Here is a 27,478-nt window from a genome sequence, read left to right as displayed (position 1 = left end):
CTGTGAGTCCATCGTGAGGTCACATGCTTCCAAAAGAAGCTATTTAGGTGGTTCGGTCCCCGGGGGAGGGGCTGGGGTAGGGCGGCGTCGTTGAAGATGAATTCAGAGTCCCAAATTACCTCAACCGTAAACCAAAAGCATGAATCGCATTAGAGGAAGAAATCACACAAAAGGAAAAGATTTTATTGTCTCATTAGTGGATCTCCCTGGGTGAATCGCGCGGCACAGTGTGAGACTGTTCACAGTGTAACAAGCATCGGGCAACCTCGCTGTCCTTAGGCCAGCAACCCCTTCCTCCAGCTTAGTCCTTACCCCCTTGGACCGCGGGAATCAGCTTTTCAAAGGGAACTGTGTATAGTTTGAGGCAAAACACAGAATCAAATTAGCGTTCCTAATCTCCCTGTTTGGGCCTCCTCCCGGGAGCATGTGGGCTTGTCACACATTCCAGGAGGAAGCGGAGGCGCAGCTGCAGTCGCAGCTGCAGGGGACAGGCCTGGGTGGTCACCGCCTGCAGAGCTGGGGAAGGACGGAGGCTGTGGGGTTTCCTCTGGGCCCTCCAAATGAGCTCACTCTCACCGCTACACGACTGACTTCATCGCCCCAGGCCTTGGCCAAAAGCTCGGGGTCCACAGAGGTGAGAGTGGGGGCAGGGCTGCATTCCGGACCTAGCCCCACCCTCCCAGAAGCCAGACATAGTGCTATGAGCGCTGAAACTTAAAAAAAGTGTGAGGTGCGAGAGGTGCTAGTAGCTGTGGTAATTTCTCTTTGAAGATTGAAAACTGCAAGGAAATAAGGCTTTTTTTTTTCCGTCTCCACTTGCCATTTGGTGATTCCATTAGGGGATCCCAGAGGATGCAGAATGATATCATGTCCTCCGACTGAGACAAATCTCACTGGCTCTGTGAAATGGAGCTGGCCACAGGTTTCTAATGCAGGCTGCTTTATGCCACATTTAAAAGAAAGTTTAATATTCTTAAGTTATCTACCAAAAGGAGATTGCAATGCAGGAAGATCATGTAAAACGACCTCACTTTGCAGAATGGCAAATATTCAGAATACACAGCGTCCGAGGACGAATATTAGCAGTAAGAAAGACTCATGGGGCAGTGGTGGCGTACACCTGTAATCCCAGCACTCGGGAGGCAGAGGCAGGTGGATCTCTGTGAGTTCGAGGCCAGCCTGGTCTACAGAGTGAGTCCAAGGACAGCCAGGACTACACAGAGAAACCCTGTCTCAAAAAAACAAAACAAACAAAAAAAGCAAGAGAGACTGAAAAGAGTCTGCTTTAAAAATAACAGAGAGAGAGAGAAAAAAAAAATAACAGGAAAAAAAAAATGTCAGAATTAACCTTACACAAATCTAAGTAACTGGGATCTAGGTCACCCTCTGGACAAACACTTCAGCGGGCCACCCTGTAATCAGAAGGAGCTCACGTGCAGCTGTCTAGAGTATGTGCACAAGAGATGTTCACAAGTGTGTGCACAAGAGATGTTCACAAGTACACCCCCCCAACAGGGACAGACATCCGCTGGCTCTTTGTTGATCTATAGGCACTTCATATATGCGTCTCCACTGTCTCATTGCATTTGTGATGTAAGTTACTTCTTTGGAGGTGGGACATTTTCTTCGAAGAAGCCCTGGTTGACGACATTCCCTGCTGGAAAGTACCTGGCCACCACGAAGGAGGACCCGTCACTTGCAGACGCCTTCCCCACGCCTATCTTCTTTGTATTCTTCCACACCATGGCTGTGAAGTGTCCTGTGGGAAACAAGGGAGGAACAACAGATGAGTCAACAGAACCCCCAAGAAGGACGCCTAAGGGGTGAGGTCCTCCAAGCGCTCCGTGCTCTTGTCAGGATCTGGTTTGGTGTTTGCAGATGCCAATCGTGAAGAAGAGACAAAGCACACTGGCTGCTGGTTTTGTAAAGCACATCCTGTCAATCAGTCACACAGGCCTCAGCCGCCTCAACACTCTGTCCTGTTCTTTCTGCAATCATGATAAAGTACAGGGGTCCCAGTGACTGTGATACCAGCTTACCAGGCACCCACCCTCAACAGTGGCCCTCAAAATGAACCCTTTATTCTTTTAGATTTTTAAATTTTATTTATTTATTTTGATTTTTCGAGATATGGTTTCTCTGTGTATCCTTGGCTGTCCTGGACGTGCTTTGTAGACCAGGCTGGCCTCAAACTCACCGAGATTCACCTGCCTCTGCCTCCTAAGTGCTGGGATTAAAGGCATGCACCACCACTGCCCGGCTAAATTTTATTTTATGTGTGTGAATGTTTTGTCTGAATATTTATGGTTCCCTAGGAAGTCAAAAGAGGGTGTCAAACGACCTGAAATTGGAGTTATAAATGGTTGTGGAGCACCATGTAGGTGTTGGGAATTGAACTCAGGTCCTCTGTAATAGCAACAAATGCTTTTATCTGCTCATTAGCGGCTCTCTCTATACCCCCAAACAACTTCTTTTGTTTGTTTGTATGTTTGTTTGTTTGTTTTTTGAGACAGGGGTCCTCTGTGTATCCCTGGCTATCCTGGACTTACTTTGTAGACCAGGCTGGCCTCGAACTCGCAGCGATCCATCTGCCTCTGCATCCCTTTGTTACTGTCTGATGGTCTTTTTTTTTTTTTTTAAATCTGTGTTTTGACCTTTCAGAAACATTACCACAGTCAATATTCCTGCTCTTCAAAGCTTCCTCCCTCACTGACTTCCATGACACTGGTCTCTCAGCATTCCTCCAGGCTCCACCTTGATTTTATTCCCTCCTCATCCTTCTCAGTCCAAAGCTCTCTCCTTTCTTTCTACACTCTGTTGTTCAGGCAATTTTATCTTTCCCTGGCCCCCAGATGGCTTTCACTAGCTCAAATGTCCACTCTGTTCCAGACACAAATGCTACACATTTCCACTTGGATGACTCACAGATGTGACCTACCCAAACCTCACTCTCGATTTTGGTCCCCCAGACTTACTCCTCCACTGATCTCATCTGTATAAACAGCATGTCAGTGCACACGCCCAAGGGACGAGTCTGCATTTTCCCCCCAAAATACCAAACTAACTCAAACCCGTGTTCTTCCAAAACCTCAGATTCATTCATAGTGTTCTCTCCTGGAACAACGTCCCCTGACTGTTCCTGGAATCCACTTCTGTCCTCTCTAACTCATTTGTCACTGTAAAGCAAGTGACTTGGGAAGATGAGTTACAGAGGTCACTCTGAGACACAAGCCTTATCTAGTTAACTCCCTGCAGTAAAAATCTGACGCTTATTTCTAGTTGCACCTGGAATGGACTGGTGGCTCCCTTCCTGTTCCCTGAGCACAGCAAGCTGCTTCCTATGAAGAGCCTTCAGGGAGTGAGCCCTGGCTCAAATCAGCCTGTGTGTGGATTTGTTTGTTTGTTTGTCCTTCGATGCAGGGAATTGAGCCTGAGCCCGTGCATGCCAAAAGCACGCCACCACTGTAGACTCTTCTTAGGTCTCTGACTAAACGTCATTTGTTTAAATGAGCCTTACACAATCTCCCTTTCCTTCACCAAACGTCTCCTTCTCTACTCTGACCACACCCTGTCCTTTCTCTTCCCCATCCCTCCTGCCTTCTCCACCTACAACATGGCAAAAAACGAGTTTCCTTTCCTTTTTTCCTTTTTTTTTTTTTTAACAGAGTTGGAGTTTAATAGAGATATTTTAAGTTACGCTTGCCCATGAAGGTTAATTAATTGGAAAAGGGCGGTGCCTAGAAGTCAAGGCATACTCAAGAGCATAGAGCATGGATGGGTTTCTCAAAGAAAGAGACTGTGCCTGAGGTGCCTTTCTAACCAAAGTGGACCTGGCTTCCAGGTTCTCCCAGCATGCTTCAGTGCTGACCAGTTACAGGGCCTCACTGGCACACCCCACCCTCTATGCTGAACTCTCAGCCCAGAGCCTTCCCCAGAGGCTCTTCCCTATATAACCAGACATTTTGGTCTCCCTCTCTCTCTCTCTCTCTCCCTCTGTCTCTCTGCATTTTCTCTCTCCCTCTCTGTCTCTTTCTCTTCCCCTTCCCCTCTGTCTCTCTTCCCTGGCCTTGGAACCTGTGAACCCACCCAAGAGCTGCACCCCATTAACCTGCCTTTATGTTTGAATCTGACTTGAATTGGCTCATTTAGTCGGTGGAGGAAATGTATTAAGAAAGTCATAGAAGCCAGGTGTGGTGGTGTACACCTGTAATCTCAGCACCCAGGGAGGCAGAGGCAGCCAGAAGCCTGTGAGTTCAAGGCCAGCCTGGTCTACAAAGCTACAAATCGAGTCTACACAGAGAAACCCTGTCTCAAAAAACAAACAAACAAAAAAGGCTTAAAAAGGAAGACAGGCATAACCAAGTGTGGGCAAGGGCTATCCAGGGACAGTCATTGAATTTGGCTGTTGTGAGGAATATCCAAGAAAGAGATAGAGAAAAAGGAAACACTACACTCTTTGAGTTATAAAAATAGGTGTTTAGCAGTGAGACTTCTGGCAGCTGATAATGTTTCCTTTTCTTTCTTCCTTCTTTTTCTTTTCTTTCTTTCTTTCTTTTTTTCTTTCTTTTTTTTTTTTAATTTAAAATGCCAGGGCCAGGGCTGGAGAGATGGCTCAGGGGTTAAGAGCACTGACTGCTCTTTCAGAGGTTCTGAGTTCAATTCCCAGCAACCACATGGTGGCTCACAATCTATAAAATGACTGTCTATAAAATGATCTAATGCTGTCTTCTGGCCTGCGGGTGCATATGCAGTCAGAGCACTGTATACATAATAATAAATAAAGCTTTAAAAATTTTTTAAATAAATAAGTCTAACAACAACAACAACAACAAACAGGGTCTCTGAGCCCCACGGCAGCCTCATACTCACTATGTAGGCAAGAATGACCTTGAACTTGCAAGCATCCAGCCTCACCTCTCCTATGCCTGAGTCAGCACATGTCAGCACACCAGCGTATATGCAGTCCTGGGGAATAAACTGAGGGTCTCCTGTGTGTTAACAGGCACTCTTGCCACCACACACTCGGTGCTGGGGCGTGAGCCCATGGCCTCAAGCATGTTAGGCAAGCACTCCATCTGCTGAGCTAGATACCTACCCACTGATTTCTATGACTCTTTGGCCCTCCCTGGCTTTGAATTCAAAGGGTGATGCTATCTTCCTGCCTCACTAACCAAGTGCTGGTATTACAGTCCTAAGCCACTGTGCCTGGTTCATGAGTAATGTTTTTAAATTTAAAATAACACTTGTCCCCAGGCCTGGTGGCGCACACCTTTAATTCCAGCACTTGGGAGGCAGAGGCAGGCAAATCTCTAAGTTGGAGACCAGCCTGGTCTACTGTCTTGACACCAATGACAACAAAACAAAATAAAAAATTACATTTTTCTGTGAATGTGTGTGTTCCCATGAGTGTGCATATGTGCACATACACATGTATGTGGGAGACACATACATGCCTTGGCACACCTATAAAGGTCAGAGAATCACTTTCGGAGTCAGTCCTCTTCCACTTCAACTCAGGTTGTCATCTTGGTGACAACTGGACTCTGAGCCATCTCACAGGCTCATAATTCCTGTGAATTATGTGAAACTCCAGCACTTAGGAAGCAAAGGCAGAATAAACATGAGCTCCTGGGGTACACAGCAAATTCAAACTTTCTTAAACTACACAAAGAAATCCTATCTCAAATATTTATTTATTTATTTTTGGTTTTTTGAGACAGGGTCTCTCTGTGTAGCCTTGGCTGTCCTAGACTCACTAAATCTTTACTTATCTTTAAACTTGTACTGACCTCAGCCTATAAACTCTGGCTTTCAGCTCTAAACAGAGAGGCCGTTCTGGTCTGGTCACCTTTGGTGGCTCTGCTGCAGATCACAGCATTAGGAATTGTGCAGCCTTGCCAGGCATTCCTGCTTCCCCGGCCAGGACTCAAGCCCTTTTCTCCCACAGGCTTCAAGCCATTGACCATCTTTCTCTCTGTTTCCCAGAGGAGGAGGAAGCTGCCATCATCCACTGGTTGCCAAGCAACTGGCTGGACAGAAGGTGCTCATCAGTGATGATGCGCATGGCAGCTTCCGATGTCTTAAGGAAAGACACTGAGCAATCGCTGCTTAGGTTTCCGTTTGCACAGGATAATCCTGTTATGGTATTTAGAGATGAATTAAGAGCCACAACTTCCTTAGCAACATCAGATACATATTGGTTTCTAATACCAACTTCCAACAACAGTTCGTTTTTCTTTTCTTCTTTGTCCCCACCCCTTAAAGGGATCACATCCTCTTTCCTGCTGTGGACTGCACTTCTCAGAATATGCTTTTTGAAAACCACACTGAGCAGGGCGTGGTGGCGCATGCCTTTAATCCCAGCACTGGGGATGCAGAGGCGGGCGGATCACTGTGAGTTCGAGGCCAGCCTGGTCTACAAAGTGAGTCCAGGATAGCCAAGGCTAACACAGGGAGACCCTGTCTCGAAAAACCAAAAAAAAAAAAAAAAAAAAAAAAAAAAAAAGAAAAAGAAAAAAAAAGAAAACTACATTGAACCAATTACAGTATATCCTTGCAAAAAACTAAACAACAAGACAACTTTCTGAACTGATATTAGACAATCTCTGACAGTGCAAAAGAGGACACACACACACACACACCCAACTTCAGGATGATACACAAGAAACCAGTAGCTTACATGGCTTTCAGATGCCCTGTCACGTCAAACTAGTCCTCATTTAAAATAAATTAACAAATGTACTCATGTAAATAGAACAGAACAAAGTAATTATAAGGAATGTTTTTTTCCATGCAGCATATAGTGGGGACAAAGGCTGGCTGAGGGAGTGGCTGTCAGTCCAAGTGTCTCCAAGGCCTTTCACCTATCTGAACTCATGTCAGGGAACCCAAAACAAAACAACAACAACAACAACAACAACAACAACAAAACCCAATGCAACAAGAAGGTAGGAACTCAGAGACTTGGAAAGGATGAGGATGGCAATCCTCAAAGCTTGAAGCCACAGCTCCACAACACTAAACAAAGCCCCATTCCCTGCTCCTGTCATTTGTCCCCAGCATTGCACAGCTGCTATGCCTGGGTGCAGGGGCCATGGAAGAGGTACCGGAGAAGAACAGAAGACACAAAAAAAGCCTTTCTCTCTGTAGGTCAGTCTTCTCCCTTGCTAATGGGCAGAAGGAAGGCCCACTTTCAGCTGCCGTTGGAGGCTGAGGTGGCTGGGATGCAGGCGTTTGATAAGCATCAAGCAGTGCCACGTGTAGCTCCAAAATCCAGCAAGCGTCTGCTTGCTCAAGGACCTCACTCATGGGGAGAGCAAGCTATAAAACCAAAGTCTGTGGACACTGTCTGTATTAAAAGCAGACAAGGCTCTGCCCACACACCCTTAATCACTGCTCCCTCCATCTCATTCAGTGGCAAGGTCACTGTCATCTGAAGCTCTGGCAGCCACTCCTGCACCTCAGCCTGGTGACCTGGAGGTGAGGGGGGAAGGGGTGGGGTGGGGTGGTGTTAATTGAACAAGAAATGCCACAGATCTGCATCTAGGGTTACAAGAACCCTTCTTGGACAGGGTGAGCAGTAAGCCACAGGAAACGGTGAGAACATGTCATTTCCTGTTTCTGAAGAACTTTCCAGGGGATGGGAGGCCCCAGTGGCTCTACTGCGTAGATGGGATGGTGGAGCAGGGGTTGGGGTGGGGAGGGAACTCCCCTTTCAGTTTCTCTGCCGCTTTGGATCAGACATAAGTTTCTTCGTACCCTATCATGGGCTCAGGAGGGGTCTGAGTCACCTCTGAGGAAAGACAAGGCAGCGGGTGTTGGGAGTGGGGTGGGGGGAGGTGTGGGTGGAGTTGATATGAGGCCAGAACATAGAGCAGAAGAAATCCAGAGCCCAGACAAGCTGTCCAGACTTTAATAAGGTAAATATTTGCTGCTCAGGGCTGGAGAAAGGGCGCATCCTTAGCACTGGGGCAAAAAGCTCGCCTAGCAGCACTGTACAGCTCTGGGTGGGTGGGGGTGGGAGCTCACTGCCTGGCCAGTGTAGTAAAATAGCTGAGCTCCAGATACAGTGAAAAACCCTGTCTCAAAAACTGAAGTGGAGAGCAACCGAGAAGGATATTAGACATCAATTTCTGATCTCCACATGCATACACATGCATCTACACGAGAGTTTTCACACACACACACACACACACACACACACACACACACACAGAGAGACACACACACACATGAGCATACTCATGTGCAAACATATGCATCTATATGTACACACGTGTATCTGCACAAACACACATGAGAATCCTCATGCACACACATGTCTATCTGCATGCACACACATGTATCTGCACACGTTTATCTGCATACACACACGAGCATCGTCATGAACACATACATGTATATCTACATGCAGACATTCGTATCTGCCCACACACGTGACCATCTTCTAGAACACATACATGTATATCTGCATGCACACATGTGTATCTGCACATATAAACATGTATATAGACACACATGTATCTGCACATGTGTGCATGTGCATACACATACACACACAAACACACACACACACACACACACAAACACACACACACACACACACGGCCTGTACGAAAGGCTATCTCTGGCTCTGAATCACCAACTCCCAGAAGTGCCCCCATGTCCTTGGATAGGGAAGAAAAGAACAACTCAAGTTCAACACAAGAACGTCACAGCTGAGAAGAGTATGAGCTTTCCTGGACCTTGACTCATCTGAGCCACAGCCTAGAATGCATGCACGCAGGCAAGAAGGGAAACCCCAGTGCTGTGAGTGCGGTGAAGAAGATGGGGAAGAGGAGGGAGTGAGAAGGCAGGGGAGGTGATGACTAGCCCAACTTTCCAAACAGCCCCCAGGGAGCCACAGCAGCAGAACCAGGAGGGAGGGCAGCTGAGGCAGGAGGATGACCAGTTGGGCAGTTGTGTGTTCAAGAAAGAAACCGTGCAGTAACCCACGGAACATTGAGCTGGCAGGCGTGTGAGCATCCTGGGTGCCCTCAGATGAAGAAAGGGCACACAGGGGTCTGGGATGATGGTGGGTGGGTGAGGTGGGTGGGTACTGGGGAAAGAAAGCTTTCTGGGCAAAGTTAAAGTGGAGAAGTGTGGCTAAGCCAATGCAGGAGGTAAAGAGGGAACGTTCAGAAGATAATTTCCCCTCTCTCTCTCTCTCTCTCTCTCTCTCTCTCTCTCTCTCTCTCTCCCCCACCCCCCACCCCCCAAATCAGCCTGGCCACTCACCAGTCCCCGAGGTGAAGCCAGGCTGCTGGAAGTTGTAGTTCTTGATTTCACTGTACCACCTATCAGCCACTTCCTTTCCTGTACAGAAAAGACACTTGAGACCTGGGCAGTAAAGCCCGCACACCCCAGCTGTCTTCCACCACAGTCCCCAAGCCACCCATTCAACACTGGATGTCTGAGAAAGTACTGATGAGGTTGAGGGTTGGGGTTACTTGCTACAGACACCTGGGGACTCAGGAAGAGAGTGCTTGCTGGGCTGAAAAGAGCACCTGCCGGGGTCAAGGGTCCCCAGATGAGGCAGCCTACATCCTGCCACGGAAGCGTTGTGTCATTCTGGGCAATATTGTGTTGTGCAATAAAAAGGCTGAGCACAGTGCATCCCGAGGGCCTCCTGGCCCATGTTCAGAATTCCTGGGAAGCTGTCCTCACCCTAATCCAGCTCATCGCGACACTAGAAGGGCCCTCCCTCATCTTGAGTATCCATTGTCAGCAGTGGCACGAGGAAACATTTTTCTGGGATCTATTGAGGTCAGAGCCCCAGGTCCAACTCAGGACATAGGTGACAAGATGAGTCAGCCTGGGACTTGTTAGAATTTAGAGTCTGATTAAAGTGGGTCTTGGGGGGACCTGTGACTCTTCATTTCTACCGAGCTCCCTACTGTTGCTGCTGGTTCACGAAGCACGTCCAGGCCGTGCCTGGGGACCATGTAAAGGCAGCTGAGGCCCAGGTCCTGTTTCAGATCTGCTGTGTTGGGTTCTCTGGAGGAGAGACCCCAGGCCTGGAAAAAATCTGAAGCTTTCCAAAGACTCTAGTATGTAACTGGGCGACATCAAACCAGACTGCTTCGTTTAAGAGTGGGAAAGCTCAGGCCAGAGAGAGTAGTGACTTGATCTTGGTGCCCTGGAATCTAACCCAAGGACAGGCAGGACAGGGCAGTATCCCAGTGTCCAATCAAGACCCCCTCATGCAGCACACTTCTCCCGGCCTGGAGAGGCCACAGCCTGTGGCCAGAGTGTGAAGGTTGAGGAGGAACCTTGAGGCCCCCATCAGCTGCCTTCCAGCCTCATAGCTCTCGGGGAGGGGACAGCTGCTCTGTGTGTGTGTGAGTGTGTGTGTGTGCACGCGCACGCGTGTGTGAAGGTGTGTTATACTAGGGAAGCCAGGCAGCCTGGAGAATCCCCTTGGGAGCTCTGGGGAATGTGGGGCTGGGGAGGGAAGGAGTCATTCTCTTCTCAGGTTTGGAGAAAGCTCCAGGGATCATGGCATCTCTCACTCTTTTCCTAACGAGCTACCTCAGGGTTGGAGAAGCCAAGACTCAAGAATGTTAGCTCAGTGGGGTGGACGCATTCCTTTCCAGGCCCTGGGTGGGGAAAATCATCTTTTTCTTTCTTTTAAAAGAGAAGAAAAGTGTTCAATCCCCCCCCCTCTCTCTCATGAAAGCAATACACCTATGGTGTAAAAATAATAATAATTTAGAAAAGCGCAAGATGCTCCAGCATCCACAGAACCAGGCTGAAATTATACAGATGCCCATGCCTCCGACTTGGACTTCTGCACCGGAGCTGTCTAGCCTGACTCATCACTGTTCTGGGCTCCCAGCCTCCTGGTTCCCGGCCAGCCACTGAGGTCAGCCTAGGAGCAGATGCAGAGAATTCAGGGGTTTCCCCGCCCTTCCTCGGCCTGTGGCTACGGCATCACTGAACCGCGAAAGAGACTAGTGTCAGGAGGAGCGTGCAGAGGTCTAGCTAAGCAAAGAGGAGAGGAGCTGAGGGTTTCCTACCTGTCTGATCATAGGATGCCCACGCAAGGTTCTCCCCACATTGGCCACGACTGGACTCTGGGCTGTGCTTGAGAATTCTTGTGCTGGCCAGGGCCTCCGAATACCTGCATAATGTGTCTCCTCAGAGCAGGCCCAACCCAGGGACCCCTCCCCAATCCCTTCCCCAACACCTGAGCTTTGTATGGCTGAGCCTCCTTCCCTGCCTGGGCTCACCACAGGCTTCCTGTGTAGCCTGGGCCTCCCAACAATCCAATTTTCATTAGACCGAACTGATGCTCAGGAGCAAAGGGACCTGCTGGGCCAGCAGCAGCGTGGTCCTTAAACTTGGCTGTATCTGGACCCAAATCACATCCCTTCAACCACCTAGGGCCCCTTTAAGACTAAAGAAGCTGCTCTACCAACGCCCAGAGCCTGATGGCTGTTGTGGACTCACTGTTGGGCTTCCTGGTTGAGCTTCTTGCAGAGCTTCAGTGGAGGGACACCGTGCTGAGCCCGGTACTCATTGTGGGCCTTCAGGACCTCGTTATTAAACTGTTTGGAAGCTGGAATAACAGAAGAAAGGACAATTGTGGAGGAAGGCTGAATGGATGTAACAACTGTCAATAAAACGCGGTTTAGCCAATCAGCTGGGCAGAAGGAGAGGAAGTGAAAGGCGGGACTTCGGTGGGGGGGGAGGAGAAAAAGTTGGACGGTTAGGAGAAAAGGAAGGACAGTTAGGGAAAGAGGAGGAGGGTGGACACGGAGGAGGAGAGAAATTACCTAACACCATCACAGTGGCAAGTGCTTGAGGTATATGTACGTTATGAGGTTTTGAGTAGTTTGTTTATTTTACGGGTAGATTTTAGTTAGATTCTGCCTTCTTAGGCCGAACCACTGATACAAATTTATTGTAACAGACGACAGCTCAGTACCGAGGGGCAAACAGACAAAGGTATACTGGCATGGTTTGGGATACACAGAGACTTGCTGACTTCTTCCTCTTCATCCTGGTCTCAAGGCCCTGTTCCACACCAGCGTTCAATCCTGCCGCTATCACCCTCCAAGTCTCTGCAGATCAGAACTCTATCTGGATTATGGAGGAACTTCTGGGTCGTGTTGGACATTTGAATCTTTATCCGAGGCAACAGGCTGAAGCAGGGGAACACATTGATTCAGATTATGTTTCCGAGGGGCGCTGAGAAAAGTACAGGACTGGCCAGACACTGCTAAAAGAAAATGTCTGAAGATGGATACCTCAGACTAGACCAATGGAGTCTGGGAAGCACAGGAGTCTGGGAAGCTCAGGGAGAAATAGCTTATCTAGGGTGGGCAGTACCATATTGGACCAGTAAATGCAAGAGTAGGGGTGGATGGAGAAAGGAAGAAAGGTCTCTGTCTCTCTGTCTCTGTCTCTGTCTCTGTCTCTCTCTCTCTCTCTGTCTCTCTCTCTCTCTCTCTCTCTCTCTCTCTCTCTCTCTCTCTCTCACACACACACACACACACACACACACACACACACACGAGAGAGAGAGAGAGAGAGAGAGAGAGAGAGAGAGAGAGAGAGAGAGAATCAGATAGAGCCAGATAAAGAACAAGGACCAATAACAGTAACATTGAGCGATGGAGTAAGAGGAACAGAGGACGTGATCAGCTGGGTGGGGCTGTAGCAAGGGAAAAGCCCATGCTGCACCAAATTATGAATTCAGAAAAGACAAGATGCAAAGGGCTGGGACTAGGAAAATAAGGGACGAGTGACAGGAAGGTCAAGAGTGGACAAAGCCTCAATGCTTTTAGCATCTCACACTGACCCCAAGCCATCTGTCAGTCCATGTAACCAACCACCATTCACCCAGAAGCCACCTGCTTCCCATGTGGTATCATGCATCTATCTACACATCCCCCCATTGCCAGCATTAACCCACCCAACACTTACCCATCCCCCACCACAGCCGTATCTACGTACCCAGTAGTGACCGGCAATCCAGTCCCAACTCTAATCTACTTGTCTGCTCCCTGAGCATCATCCCCCATGATGCAGACACAAACCAGCCAAACCCTGACCTCGAAAGCTCACACAGAGAGCGGTGATGGTCATGTTAGCAGTAATGGTGCCTGGAGCAAGAGTCCAGGATTAAGATCACACGCCACAGGCAAACTGCCTTGGGAATCTAGGAAGTCACCCACTTCTGTGGGTGTGGGATACTGGGGAGAACTGTGGGTGAGCACCAAACTGGTCCTATCTGCCAGGAACCTGTCTTTTGGTGGTGGTAGGAAGGGTGTGACCACAGTCATGAAGGAAGTGCTTAGGGCTAGCTGCAAACGGAGGGAGGAAGAAATGCAGGTAGGTCATGGTTAGTGACTGTGGTGTCCTAGGACTTCCTGACAAGTTACAGAGGAAGCAGGCTGCCCTTGGGGGCTGTCGGGTACAGTAAGGCTGCACAGGAGATCCAGTTTCAGGAACATATGGTGGGGTGGGGCAGGGTTGGAAGGGTTCTGAGCCTATTTGTGAGGTTTGGGGTAACAGAGGGTGGAGTACAACCAGAAATCTTCAGGTCCTGTGGCTAGGAAAGCTCCACACCCTTGTGATACACATTTGAGGTCTCCTGAGATAGGAGGAAACAGGGAGTGTTTGATAAATAAGTGTGGAGTTTGTAAAGTGAAAAGATCTTGGAGCTGTTTTATAGCAGAGTGACTCCACCTGACACTGGGAGGGAGGGCACACATGGAACAGCTGACACCTGGAGGGAAGGCACACGTGGAGCACCTGACACTGGGAGGGAAGGCACACATGGAGCACCTGACACCTGGAGGGAGGGCACACGTGGAGCACCTGACACCTAGAGGAAGGGCACACGTGGAGCACCTGACACCAGGAGGGAGGGCACACGTGGAGCACCTGACACTGGGAGGGAGGGCACACATGGAGCACTTCACACTGGGAGGGAGGGCACACGTGGAGCACCTGACACTGGGATGGAAGGCACACATGGAGCACCTGACACCTGGAGGGAGGGCACACATGGAGCACCTGACACCTGGAGGGAGGGCACACGTGGAGCACCTCAGGGTGGTTCTCAGGTTTGGCATGCTGATGTGGAACTGGGGATATCAAATTGCAGTCTTTCAAAAGCCATTTCAAGCAGCTGTGGTGGCACACGTCTTTAATCTCAGCACTCAAGGAGGCAGAAGCAGGAGGATCTCTGAGTTTGAGGCTAGCCTGGTCTGCAAATTGAGTCCAGGACAGCTCAGGGTGCACAGAGAACCCACACATACAAAAATAATCCCCACATTGTGCATTGCATGCTCAGGGGTGGGGGTGGAGGACAGGTCACAGAAGCAAGAGCAACTCCTGGACACAAGTCACATGCCGGGTCTCTTGCAGTGAGCTAAGGAGCGAGCAAGACGGTGTAGTAATCAGAACCACAGGCCCCAAGGCCATGTGCGCTCCATCCTACCTTGCCCAAGAGGCAGAGAGAGAGTCTGAGGAGGCTGGAAGCACGTTCCTGTGAGAGTGAGCCCACATTGGGCTCTTTATCTCGGAGATGAGACTGGAAGATGGGGTTGGGGATCGGTGGGGGTGCTCTGGTGAATTCTGGGATCCTACAGGATAAAGCTGGAGCCAGCAGGTAGAAAGGGCAGGGTGACAGGTTTCAGGCAGGACTAAGATGGTCCTTTCTCCCACTGAAAATGTTACTGGAGCTTCAAGAGAACAAGTTCTGGCAGCCCCTGAGAAGTGGGGGTCCACCCCATCCTTAGTACTCCACCACCACCATCTCTGTCCTCACCATTCCAAGATGAGTAATGATGGAAAGCAGAGAAAGGTGACAATGGGGCCACATAGAGGTCTGAGTTTAAATGGCAGGCAAGGTGTGTGTATAAGGAAGAGGTTCTGCTCAAGGTTGGCCTAGCACGTCAAATTCTCTTTCAAGTTGTCACCATGCTATGAAGTCTCTTCCTGGAAGGCTGGCACTGGGGTTGCAGCCTTTTCCTTCCCCCAGCATGAGACTCCTGGAGGCATTCCAGTTCCTTGGGTCCACTGTCCCAGCAGTTTGATATCTGAAGTCTGCATCTCTCTTCAGAAAATACACACTTCTGCCTGGACTGTTACAATAGCTTTCTGAAAATTGGAGGGGGGCGTCCCCAGAAAGTGGCAAGCTATCTGCCACTGGGGCATGCAAGCGAGTTAGTCTCCATCCCTGGTGCGGTTCCATCAGGTGTGGGTGAGGGGGATGGAAAACTGACCCGTGACTTCCCGGAGTTTCCCCGCCCTTCAGTAAATAGACACGGTAATAAGACAAGGGCTTGCCTAAGCCACCCGGTCACAGAGAGGAAGGCACCCTGAGTGATAGGCATAGTCAGGGCCATCCTGAACTTCCAGTTCCCGTGTCTCAGACAGTCAGGGAAGGTCTGGTGGGATACCCTGAGAGACACCTGAGACTCAGTGACATGTGTAGTGCCAAGAGAGCTCCCCAGACCTGGTGTCCCAGGTCTGGCAACAGGAGGAGAAGCCAAGGATGCAGAAAAGGCCAGGCCAACAGGGCCCATGAGACAGGGAGCCAATTTAAAGCAGCTTGGGTGCTCGGGTCTGCCTGCACTGGACCCCAGTGTGCTGTAAGCCCTGCAGGCTCTTCAGCAGAGACATATAAGGCTCTTAAAAACTAGGTCACTGTACTCTCAGAGTGGGGGAAGTTACAAGGGACAAAAGTGAAAGTCCCCGAACCAATACTGGATCAGTGTCAGAAGCCGATGCCAGACACAGGCCCCAGCAGGGCCAGGCTTGACCAGTCCAGGCCTCTGCAAGGGCTCAGGAGGTCCCAAGAGTGGAGGGCTGTCTTGTTTCCCTCAGATGGAGCCAAGGGGCCCTTCAGCCACTTAGGACTATCTTAGGAGTCCCCTCCCACTCGGAGCAGGACAAGAGCCCAAGGAGACAAGTTATCAATGGTGACCACACCCAGCCAGAGGCACACCCTACTTCTATAGAAAAGCCCAAGAACACAGATAAAGTCAAAGTAAAACCATCCACCCCCATGCAGGGAGGGAGGGCCCTCAGCTGTGCAACAAGGGGTGTGCAGGGGTGGGGGTGGGGGTTCCACACCCATCTGCCCTGGGCTCAGACTTTCTCCTGCTCTCTTCCACTGTGCCTTGGAGACCTCTTTAACCTCTCTCCACTTCCTGTAGCATCCTTTACCTACTTACATCACTAGACTAGACAGATGTGCTTTGCAAGGGGAGTAACCTGCTCAGATTTCCCCTGCTGGTCCAGGGGTACCATCAGGAGGTATCTGAAGCAAGGCCTGTTCAGAAAGTCAGCCTCATGGCCCCTGGGTCGCCAGATGGAGTGGTAGAGGTGTTATCTAGGGGGACAGCTGATGCCCGTCTCCAATCCCTCACAGGAGAGAAGAGGAAGGAAGGGGAGAAACAGCTATATTTCTCAAGAGCCTTCTCAGAGCTGGGCCTGCCTGAGAGGCCTCAGCCAACATGGGAGTGCTGGAGGATGCAGAGACTGCCTAGGGGAGAGGGGACGGCAGGGCAGCTGTCTGTGGGAATGCAAGGCCAGGCGTTCCAGCATTCTACGTGGGGCTATTCCAGGTCCTTTAAGATCTTTTAGGGCTCTGAGGAAAGTGAAGGAATTTTGAGGTCTGTCCTTAGCACCCCCATACCATACCCCTGCTTTGCCAGACAGGATCTTCCCTCAGCACCCTCCCCCCACCCTCAAGGCCTCATTGTCCTATTTGCTGCCCCCTCCACACTCCCTACAAAAGACGAGAAGAGGTCCCACCCTCCTCTTGGCAAGAGGCTGGAAAGCAGATTGCTTCAGCCTTTGGGACAAAACTGATTTTGCAACTTTATGAAGAGCAGGAAGTGGATAATTGGAGGGAAAACAACTTTTTAAGGTATCGCTGAGTTCTTCCAAGCCTGCACATTTGCTAAGTGGATGATGAGCAAATGAACAAATGATCCCACCAGGTGCAGAGACAGTACTAGGACTAGATGCCCATCTTGCAGCGCACAGGCTGAAAAACACTGGCCTAAAGACAAGTCTCTTCCCCTGGGCTCCCCTCTGTTCATGATGCCCTCGAAGCAGGGAAACCATTCAGACGAGGCTGGCAAAATAAATACATAGATAAACTAGAGCTGCTGGGGCTGCCCTGGCTCGAGTGGCCTGTCCCTGCAGAGGTCCCAGAGCCCCACCCAGTAGAAAATTCCTGGCCTTCTGCACTGACATCCTCTGGTGGGAAGAGTCCAGTGTCTGGGGCACCACGATTCTTAGAGACAGTTGGAGAGTGTATGTGTGTGTGTGTATGTATGTGTATGTAAGTGTGTGTGTGTATGTATGTGTGTGTATGTATGTGTATGTGTGTGTGTGTGTGTGTGTGTGTGTGTGTGTGTGTGTGTGTGTGTGTCCCCACCAGCTGGAGTCTAGCTGGGATGGGGACAGGGCTGAGGGCATGTGGTCAGTGTACTATGGAAACATACAGTTCAGAAGTTGAAAAGCCAGGTTCTGTACACACACGCGTGCGCACACACACACACACACACACACACACACACACACACACACAACACCACACTCAGAGCCAAATTCTAATTCTAGTGTGTTCACTTATTAGCCCAGACATTATATAACAAATTGACGCTAATGGCCTTGAGGGCTGGTAAAAAGGTTAGTAACATAAAACACTCCACACCACTGCCTTACATGTCACAGGAGACCAGATGATTAGGAATCACTATATTCAAGGCAAAAGGCTACCTGCAGTCCCAGGCCCCAGGTCACCTGTTGCACACTGAGGCCCATTAGGGACACCTGGGCTGTGGGCAGGACCCTGTGATCTTCCAACACTAGCCCAAGCTCCCCGGCTTTGAGCAGAAGCAATTGTATGATGGCCTCAGGGGGTTGGTCACACCCACCATGAAGCTCTAGGAGTACATCTGGGGTTAGGATGTCAAAAGCGACTGACTTCTGATCTGTGAGGCTAAACTGAGGCCCAGGCAAGGCAGGGACAGATTCCTTGGGTGGTCTTTTGGGAGACACATAGAACTCCTGTGTATTTCTGAGAGCCACCTCCCTGAAAACTCCACTACTGGCCTGATTCTCAGGGTTGGGTTTGTACAGAGGGTTCGCTAGTGTCTGAGTCATCGGGAAAAGTGACTTTTCCTTATGGGAACTTAGAAGAGCCAGACACGTGTGGCCATGAGGGACGCATGTGTGGCCATGAGGGATGCAGGCCTGAACCGGTGTACTAGCAAGTGAGTGTGGGGGCCTGTGAGTGTGACACCCGGGTCTACCAACTCCAACCTGCTCCCTGCCACAGCTCCCTCATTGTTTTCTTCTCTGCAACCTGCATCAGCCGGTGGATTTCGCAGGTGGACCCATGCCTCCAACCTTCCCTTTTATTCCTTGCAAGTTGGTCCCAAGTCTGCCTGAGATCAACATCCCTCCTCCTCGCGGGCCCACATTCACTCCCTAAACCACAGCCTCCTAACCTGTGGGCTAAGACCCTGTGTGGGCACATGACTGAATGTGGAGGTGGCAACAACAACAAGAAGATTTGTGGATGCACAATCATCAGAAGTCGACTCAAAAGCAAACATAGAATGAATCTAAGGAGCTGGGAGGTGGTGGCGCACGCCTTTAATCCCAGTACTGCGGAGGCAGAGGCAAGCGGATTGTGTGAGTTCAAGGCCAGCTTGATCTATAAAGTGAGTCCAGGACAGCGAGGGCTACACAGAAAAGCCCTGTTTCTGAAGAAGAGGAAGAAGAAGAAGAAGAAGGAGGAGGAGGAGGAGGAGGAGGAGGAGGAAGAGGAGGAGAAGAAGAAGAAGAAGAAGAAGAAGAAGAAGAAGAAGAAGAAGAAAAATAGAATGACTCTAAGATATCGCTGACAGTGCTCAACCGTGTTGTGTGGACAATTTCTCTGCAGCCTTGGTTCTGAAGCTACCAGGTGAGGGCCATGCACGGCACATACCATCACACACCATCACACCAGGAAGTTCTTAAAGTAGCTTGGTTCATTTGTTATGAACCCAGCGTTTTTAATTGCACATATAAAGTGTTCTGCTCTTAGAGAGACATAATGGTTTAATTACTGAAAACAATATTTTTCTACTGTCATTTCTCAGTCAAACTAGTATAGCTTTGGATTGCATCTTGCTAGAATACTTAATTTTTTTTCTGTTTTTTTTTTTTTTTAACACTTTTTAAGGGTGTGTTTGAGCACCAGGCTCTGTGTTCAGAGGGCAGAGGACAACTTGTGAGAGTTGACTCTCTCCTTCCACCATGTAGGTTCCAGAGGTCCATTCAAGTCTTCAGGCTTGGCTGCAAGCACCTTTACCTAGTGACCCATCTTGTTGGACTTTGAGTGTTTGATTTTAAAAATTGCTGTTGAGTTACTCGCTTGAGAGCAATAAGAAGTCACTGAACAGCTGGGGACTTGGGTCAGTGGTAGAGTGCTTGCTTGGCATGTTCAATCCCCAGTGCCATAAACAAACAAATTGGTGAATAAAGTTTGCTTTGATTAGGACAGAAATTCCAATGATACCAGGGTATGATGGTGCAGGCCTTTAATCTCCGGGAGCTGAGGCAGGCACATCTCTGTGAGTCTGTGGATACTAGCCCAGTTTGCACAGCCAAAGCTACACAATGAAGCCCTGTCTCTGTGTGTGTGTGTGTGTGTGTGTGTGTGTGTGTGTGTGTGTGTGAGCAGTGCAAGCATGATCGTGTAAGTTTGGATTCCCAACATACCCATTAAAAAAAAAAACAAGAGCAACACATAACCCTGAGCACAGTAGCCATGCCTGTAATCTCAGATGGAGGAGTGAGAGGAGGATCTGGGGCTTAATGACCAGCTAGCCCAGCTGAGTCAGCCAGCCCCAGGTTCAGTAAGAGATCCTGTCTCAAAAGATAGGAGGAGAGCACTCAAAGAAGACACTGTCTACCCCTGGTCTTCACACACACACACACACACACACACACACACACACACACACACACAGAGAGAGAGAGAGAGAGAGAGAGAGAGAGAGAGAACATACATGGTAGTGACATGAATTTCTGTATGAATTATTATCTGTAAATATTTGATTCATATACTTGTTATACATATACATATATATATACATGTACACACACCTGGCATTGTGTAACAATATGTTGGGTAAAACGACTTTCACAAGTAGACAAAGTTTAAGAAGCGTGGCTGGGCCGGGCATGGTGGCGCACACCTTTAATCCCAGCACTCGGGAGGCAGAGGCAGGCGGATCTCTGTGAGTTTGAGGGCAGCCTGGTCTACAAAGTGAGTCCAGGACAGCCAAGACTACACAGAGAAACCCTGTCTCAAAAAAACAAAACAAAAAACCCAAAAAAAGAAACGTGGCCCAGTCGGACTTGGTGGCACACACCTTTAATCCAAGTATTCAGGGAGGCAGAGGCAGGCCTAATGCTGTCAGCTCCAGGCCAACCTGGTCTACAAAGCAAATCCAGGACAGCCAAGGCTGCACAGGGGAAAAAAAAAAGCCTGGCCCTAGGAACTTGAGGACCTGTTGTCTATAGGGAGGCGGTCTCTCTCTCACTCCCTCTCTTTGGACCCTCCCTCCTCTCTGGTGCTACCATGTTCAGTGGCACTGCATCCTGTAAAAAGCACAGCCCTCTAGATCCGGCCACTTTGTTTGGACTCCTCTACTGAGCCCCTCACAGATGAGGCCTCTCTCCTGTGCTTCCTCCACCTTCCTTCACTTGTGGGCCTTGGGCTTGGGTCATTTCCCACTGCACCAGGTCCACAGCTTAGAAGAGGGGACAGAGGGTAGGAGGGAGGGGACATGGAGCAAGATGGGGAGGACCTGGTAGAAGGGTGATGGCACATGTGCAGTTCTATAAAATTAGATCTTATAGCAGGAGCTGGAAACAATATGTATCTTTAGGGTGGGGTGGGGCAGGTGGCATGTATCAGAGAGGCAGGTGGATCTTTGTGAGTTTCAGACCACTTTGGTCTACATAGTGAGTTTCAGGCTAGACAGAGGTACATAAGTGAGACTTTGTCTTAAAGTAATAATAGTAACAATAAATATTAATAAGATGAAATGTCCCATCACCACCTTTTATCTCATTCTTTTAAATGCATGACATTTTCTTCCTTTCCACTGCAAAGGATCATATGGCCCTCCCCCTCTTTGTACAGATGGGTAAACCGAGGCATGGAGGAAGGGGGAAAAAAGTCTTACTTAGTATCACATAACAAATGATTAGTAGGGCCAGCATTGAAAGCCAGGCCTCTCAGTAAAGATGGAGGAAAGGCAGGTGAGGGTCAGGCTGGGGACGGCAACTTCTCATGCACTTCTTGAGTCTAGGTCCTCAAGGACAGACCCAAGAAAGGACTCAACTGTCCTCTCTGGAGCGGATGGCCCAGCGACTCCATTAAGAGGTTCTCAACCTGTGGGTCACCACCCCTTCGAGGGGAGTCCTATACCAATCAGATGTTTCCATTATGATTCATAGCAGTAGCAAAGTTACAGTTATGAAGTAGCAGCAAAGTACTTTTATGGCTAGGGGTCGCCAGAATATGAGGAACTGTATTAGAAGATCTCAGTGTCAGGAAGGTTGAGAACCACTGCTACAGAGAGTCTCCTGTGAGGAAGGAATGGTGTCCCAGTGAATAGAAAGCCTTGCCCCCCCCCTGCCCCCCCCGCAGGAGGGAGAAGTCAGTGGAGGAGGGCGGGAGGAAGATCTATTGCCCAACACCTGTCCCTTGTCTCTGCAGGAGGGGGTGACTAGAAATGATACAGGGTGTGGCCTGTCCCTCAGAAGGAGGAGAGAGAGGCTAGGGACGGGATCCCCTTCACAGGAGTTGAGCACAGATGGGGAGGGTTTCAGGGAGGATGGCGGGAGAGGTGAAGACTGGGCCGGGGCACCCAGAGGAAGTGACCTGAGTGCCTCCCTGCCAGCACAGCTGTGTGGCAAAGGGGATGTGCCAGTGGCCAGAGGGCCTCACAACGGGGTGGAAGGTGCCAGGCAGGAAGCGACAGGAAAACTGCTTTTCATAAACTTAAACCTTACAGCCGCGGTAGTGAGGACTGGAGTCAGTAAGGCAAAAGATAACAGAGGGAGCCAGAGGGTCTGCACGGCACCCAACCTGGCACAGAGGGGACCCAGGAAACGAGGCAGAAGAGAACGAAAGGGTTTCTTAGAGCTGCTTTTCGTTGGGTGGGATCGGACTAGCTGCTTCGCAGCCTGGGATGCAGTCAGTTTGGTGACTTTTCCAACTGTAACTTTGTCCTCCTCTGGTAACAAAGCATAGCCACGCCTCGGCCGACTCAGACAGCTATCCCCCAACGGTGCTTGGAAACCCTCCCTGACGCAATACCTGGCTCTCAGCCAGAGGGACCCTCCATCGCTTCCCCTCGTCTTTCTTTCTCTCCCTCCTGTCGTTCTTACCGCTACCTCCGCTCTCTGGTTGAACCAGAAACCGCCCCAGCAGCGCCTCTAGGCGCTTCGTTCCGCGCGCTCTCCATCCCTCACCCAGGGGTCCCGCATTGCAGCGAGAGCGGCGGGGACCTGAAAAGGGATCCCAGGGGACCAGTCGCCAGGCGGGGCAGGGTGACTGCGAGGGCCCTGGAGCCAACCCCTCACCCCGGTTGGACGTCCGGGTGACTTACCCGACTTTCCCATGGCCTGCCGTGTGCACTCCTCGGCTCCGCGACTGCAACGCTGAGTTGCGCTGGGTAGCGGGTCCCAGCAGCTGGCCGGCGCCGGGAGGGGCAGGGGCGGCCACTCCCCCGGCGCCGCCCGGCCCCGCCTTATAAGGCAACAGCAGCTGTTGGCGGAGGCGCGGGGGGCCACCCCTAGAATTCATTTGGCCCGGTGGGATTCCGCCGCTAGCTAGGGCGGCCCAGATGTGGACGCGATCGTCGGCTCTGAGCGTGCCTCTTTCCGGGAGCTGAAAGCGCGGGAGCACGACTTTGGGGAGCCAGAGCCTTCCTTGTGGTGTCCCCCCCCCCCCCCCCCCCGGCTCCTGAGCCACAGCTGCGTCAGGACTGCTGTGCTCACTTGGCCCGGTGAGGTACGGTTCCCTCCCGCGCCGCCAGGGGTCGGTACCCTCCAGTCTCAATCTCCGGCGGCACCACCCCCCTTCCCTACCCTCAGGCCTCTTCCCCTCTGCGGTGACACCGCGCCCCTACCGCTGCTTCCTACACTATCCCGTTGGGCGTCCCCAGACTGTAACCGAACACTTGCCCGCCCTCCAGCTACAGCCGCCCGAGGGAGGTGCCCACAGCCAGCCTCGGGCCCGGGTTAGGGTTCTGTGCTTTGGCCTCCACTGCCTTTGAGACCAACCCAAATGCCCCGCTCCAGACTTGGATCCCGACCTCTCTGACTTTATCCCATGCTCCCGTCAAACGTGACTCCGCAAAGGTTTCTGGACTTGCTCACTGTTCCCTCAGCCGGGACTGCGTTGACTTGACCCTCCTAGTCTATCCCCTGGGGTCTGTCAGTTTCTTCAGCTCTCAGCAGCCTTTCGCTTCCCTAATCTTAGCACAGTACACGCCTGACACTGGAGAGACTGCTTCAGGCCCTCACCCCTGAAAAGAGCATCAAGACAAGGCAGAACCTTGTGCCAACCTCCCTGTGCCAAGGGAGCTAGCTCGTCCTCACTGGTGAGCCACAGGCTTTGGAAGCCTTTGCGGAAGATTCGTTTTAAGGCTTTTCCATAGGGCTGGAGAGACAGCTCAGTGGGTAAAGGCACTTGCGGCCAAACTCGAAGCTCTGAGTTGGATTCCTGGAACCAACACAGTGGAAAGAGAGAACCGAGCCCTGAAAGTTGTCCTCCATACAGGGGCGGCGGTGCACCCCACGCTCCAAGTAATCAGTTAAAAACACACCGTCAAAATTTTAAATTATTTTGATGAATGGGGGCTGAAATGAACTGATTCACAAATTACAAGGACAATTTGCTCTCATTTTTCTTTTTTTTTCCCTCAAATGTATTTATTATGTATACAGTGCTCTGCCTGCATGTACACCTGCACGCCAGAAGAGGGCACCAAATCACATTATAGATGGTTGTGCGCCACCATGTGGTTGCTGGGAATCGAACTCAGGATCTCTGGAAGAGTAGTCAGTGCCCCCAACCTCTGAGCCATCTCTCCAGCCTCTTTTTTATGTTTTTGTTTTTGTTTTAGGTTAGTGGAGACAGGGTTTCTCTGTATAACAGTCCTGGCTACCCTGGACTCGCTTTTGTAGACCAGGCTGGCTTTGAACTCACAGCAATCTGCCTGCCTCTGCTGGGACTAAACTCAGGCGCCACCATGCCCATGCTCTCATTTTTCGATACAGGGTTTCTCTGTGTAGCGTTGGCTGTCCTGAACTTGCTTTCTAGACCAGGCTGGCCTCCTACTCACAGAGATCTGTCTGCCTTTGCCTCCCTAAGTGCTGGGATTAAAGCCTGAGACACAGTGCCAGCCTCATACACCTACATTTTAAAAATACATGTATTTGGGCCAGACATGGTAGTACATGCCTTTATTCCCAGCACTTGGGAAACAGAAGTACGTAAAGCTCTGTGAGTTAAGGACCAAGTTGGTCTGCATAGTGAGGTCTTTTTTATTTTTGAGACAAGCTCTCCTGCTCTCCTAAAGCCTCTGCTGGTCGAGGGCTCCCTGTGTAGCTGAGAGCAATTTTAAAGTTCTGAGCTTCCTGAGTCCACCCCTGGAGTGCTGCGACCACAAACATGCCCAGCCATACAGTCTTTGAATTAACACGCACTTGGTTGTCAGACTATTGTCCGTTAGACAGGGTCTCAGTGTACAACCCAAATTGTAGGTCAGGTCTGTGCCACCACACCTGGCCAGAGCCAGAGCCAGGCGTGGTGGTGCATGCCTTTAATCCCAGCACTCAGGAGGCAGAGGCAGGCTACTCTCTGTGAGTTTGAGGCCAGCCTGGTCTACAAAGAGAATCCAGGGCAGCCAGGGCAGCTACAAAGAGAAACCTTGTCTTGAAAGCTAAAATAAGCAAACAAATGAACAAAAACAAACAAATAAATAATAAAGTTACATGTATCCAGGAGGTCAGTGGGAAGCCACACCCCACCCTCACTGTTCCTCCCCCATGTCCAGCAAATGCACTCACTGCTTTCTACATCTTCCAGATGGGAGTAGAGTAGACACTGGTGCCGGCTAACTTGAAAGCACTTGAGATGCTGGGTAAAGGGTTCTGAACCCCTCCGCTTAGTTCTCTGCTCCATTTTGCCGACAAATTCCCCTTGAAATAACGAAAGGACACAGGAGGGGCCTATCACTCCTCGGATCTCTAGACAGCTGCTTCAGAGGAACCTGAACGGCAAGGCCATGAGGAAATAGCTGAGCACAGAGTCATCCGCCACACGTAGACGGTGGCTGCCAGCCTCTCTCTCTCTCTCTCTCTCTCTCTCTCTCTCTCTCTCTCTCTCTCTCTCTCTCTCTCTCTCACACACACACACACACACACACCTGGTTCAGAAGTGATTTCAGGCCAGGCGGTGGTGGCGCACGCCTTTAATCCCAGCACTTGGGAGGCAGAGGCTGGTGGATCGCTGTGAGTTGGAGGCCAGCCTGGTCTACAAATCGAGTCCAGTACAGCCAGGGTTATACAGAGAAACCCTGTCTCAAAAAACCAAACCAACCAACCAAACAGAAGTGATTTCAGAAGATGAGAAGGCCAGAGACCTGGCAGAGTAGAATCCCTGCCTCCGAGTTATCTGTAGAGCCTAAGACTGCTGTGCTATGGGCTCTGTGGACTGGCTTTACCAGCAGCATGCCAGCAGTGTGCCAGACAGACTTAGGCATTGTCAAAGATGATTTCTACTAAGGGCAACTGGGTGGCTGGAGAGGGAGGTGATGCTGAGGTCGGCAGACAGAGACAAGAGACACGCGTTTAAGATCAGACACTCAATTTATGTCTTGTCACCTAGCCCAGGCTGGCCTGGAACTATCCATGCAGCTGAGGATGGTCTTGAACTCCTTGTTCCCCTGACTCCAGCTCTCAATCAATTTAATCTTTTTTCTTTTTCCTGGATTTGTCTCATTTAAGAACTTCTGACCTTGTGGGGGTGGGGGTAGCTCGGGAGAGAAGACTCAGCAAACAGAAAGCCCTCCCCCTCCCCCATTACCACTAAGCAAACATGCGATTTCTCATTCTCTTCTGAAGCTCGGCAGTTCTGCCTTTTATACTAAAGCTTTGTTTTATATTTTGACTATGACATAGCAAGCAGAGGGAGCCCTTTGGTTCTCTCTCTGGTTTTTTGTTTGTTTGTCTGTTTTTGTTCTTAATTTAGCATGATTACCCCATTGCTCCAGGATCATTTCTTTTCTTTTTTTTCTCTTCCTCTACCTCTTTTTCTTTGTGACAAGCAGAAAAGGGACTTCCCAGCCTCGATGACCTCCCTCAAGCACATGCTTGTTGTGAGCCTATCCATCCCTCTCCAGAAGAGAAGAACGAACACCAGAAGTGCTGGTGAGGGGCACGGATTCCTACTCCACAGGCTGGAAAGCAAGGCTGACAGGAGAATGCTCCTCCAGGAGACACAGCAGCCATAGCACGTGGACCACGGCAAGCAGGAAGATGTTCCAACACACACAGAAAAAGGAGGCTGAGTCAATGGGTCACACTGGAGAGAAGGAAGGGGCCCCTGGTGATCCCTGGCCCCCACCCATCATAGGACCGTCACATGAGGTTTTGGTTTGAATGTGTAAGTAGTCCTTGTCCACCCAGCACCATTATCTCAGTCTCTGCCCTCTCCAAGATCATCTGACAAGTTATGAATCCTCCCCAGATTTCTCTGTAACTCCAGACAAGTTCCCCTCTGGTCCAGCATCTGAATTAGCTCCTTTTCTATTGCTGTGATAACACCAGATCAAAAGTGACTTGTAAAAGCAAACAATCAGATGTACACTTCTAGAGGGTGGCAGAGCCAAAGCTTGGCAGTAGGAACAGCTGAGAGCTCACATCGCACGCAAACCGGGAGTGGGCGACAGAGATTTGGTCAGTTTGCTTTATGGACTTTGAACCTTTCTATTTGAACGTAAGCATTTATGACTTTTATCATCTTGATAAATTAACCCCACCCCAGAGATCGCACTCTCTGTGTTCATACTTCTTCCTGTGAAATGTGTACTGTTTGATATTAGCGTACTCACCCTAGCCTTCTGGTCTGTTTATTGTAGTACTGGTGATGAACATAGGGCCTTGCACATGCTAGGCAAGCTACCTCTGAGCTGGACTGCCCCTAGCCCAGCCATCTAATTTTTATCTTTTAACTTTTTTTTCTCTTCCAATTAATTCAGAAGACTATTACTGTACACAGCAATATCCCCCCCCCCCCAAGAAAAACACCAAAAACCAAAAAAGAAAAGAAAAACCAAAACACCATTACTTTTATGGTTTGTAAAATTAACATTTCAATAGTACTTGGCTT

At 50.1% G+C, this 27,478-nt stretch overlaps 1 protein-coding gene and 1 long non-coding RNA gene across 2 annotated transcripts; one reads left to right on the top strand and one right to left on the bottom strand.

The window, feature by feature from the left end:
- Positions 1–162: 162 nt before the first annotated feature.
- On the bottom strand, positions 163–22,973 carry GLIPR2 (GLI pathogenesis related 2). Its single transcript, XM_084797492.1, has 5 exons — positions 22,689–22,973; positions 11,491–11,599; positions 11,058–11,161; positions 9,277–9,354; positions 163–1,759 (listed from the first exon to the last, which is right to left on the bottom strand). The coding sequence occupies exons 1-5, from the start codon at positions 22,699–22,701 to the stop codon at positions 1,599–1,601; spliced, it is 465 nt and encodes a 154-aa protein (XP_084653618.1). The 5' UTR covers positions 22,702–22,973; the 3' UTR covers positions 163–1,598.
- Positions 17,616–27,134, top strand: LOC311606292. Its single transcript, XR_014782294.1, has 2 exons — positions 17,616–18,982; positions 26,418–27,134. It is a non-coding gene; the product is annotated as an uncharacterized lncRNA (long non-coding RNA).
- Positions 27,135–27,478: the final 344 nt, after the last annotated feature.

This window comes from Acomys minous (genome assembly GCF_964271855.1).
Source record: "Acomys minous genome assembly, chromosome: 1".
In the NCBI taxonomy this organism is placed as follows: Eukaryota; Metazoa; Chordata; class Mammalia; order Rodentia; family Muridae; genus Acomys; species Acomys minous.
This window is presented reverse-complemented; position numbering and strand designations above follow the sequence as displayed.

Bases quoted from the DNA above. Each gene is read 5' to 3' on its own strand.
- GLIPR2 (XM_084797492.1), bottom strand. The intron at 11,162-11,490 runs GTGAGTCCACAA...CACATTATGCAG, and splicing joins CTCAACCAGGAAGCCCAACA to GTATTCGGAGGCCCTGGCCA. The intron at 9,355-11,057 runs GTAGGAAACCCT...TTTTCTGTACAG, and splicing joins GGCATCCTATGATCAGACAG to GAAAGGAAGTGGCTGATAGG.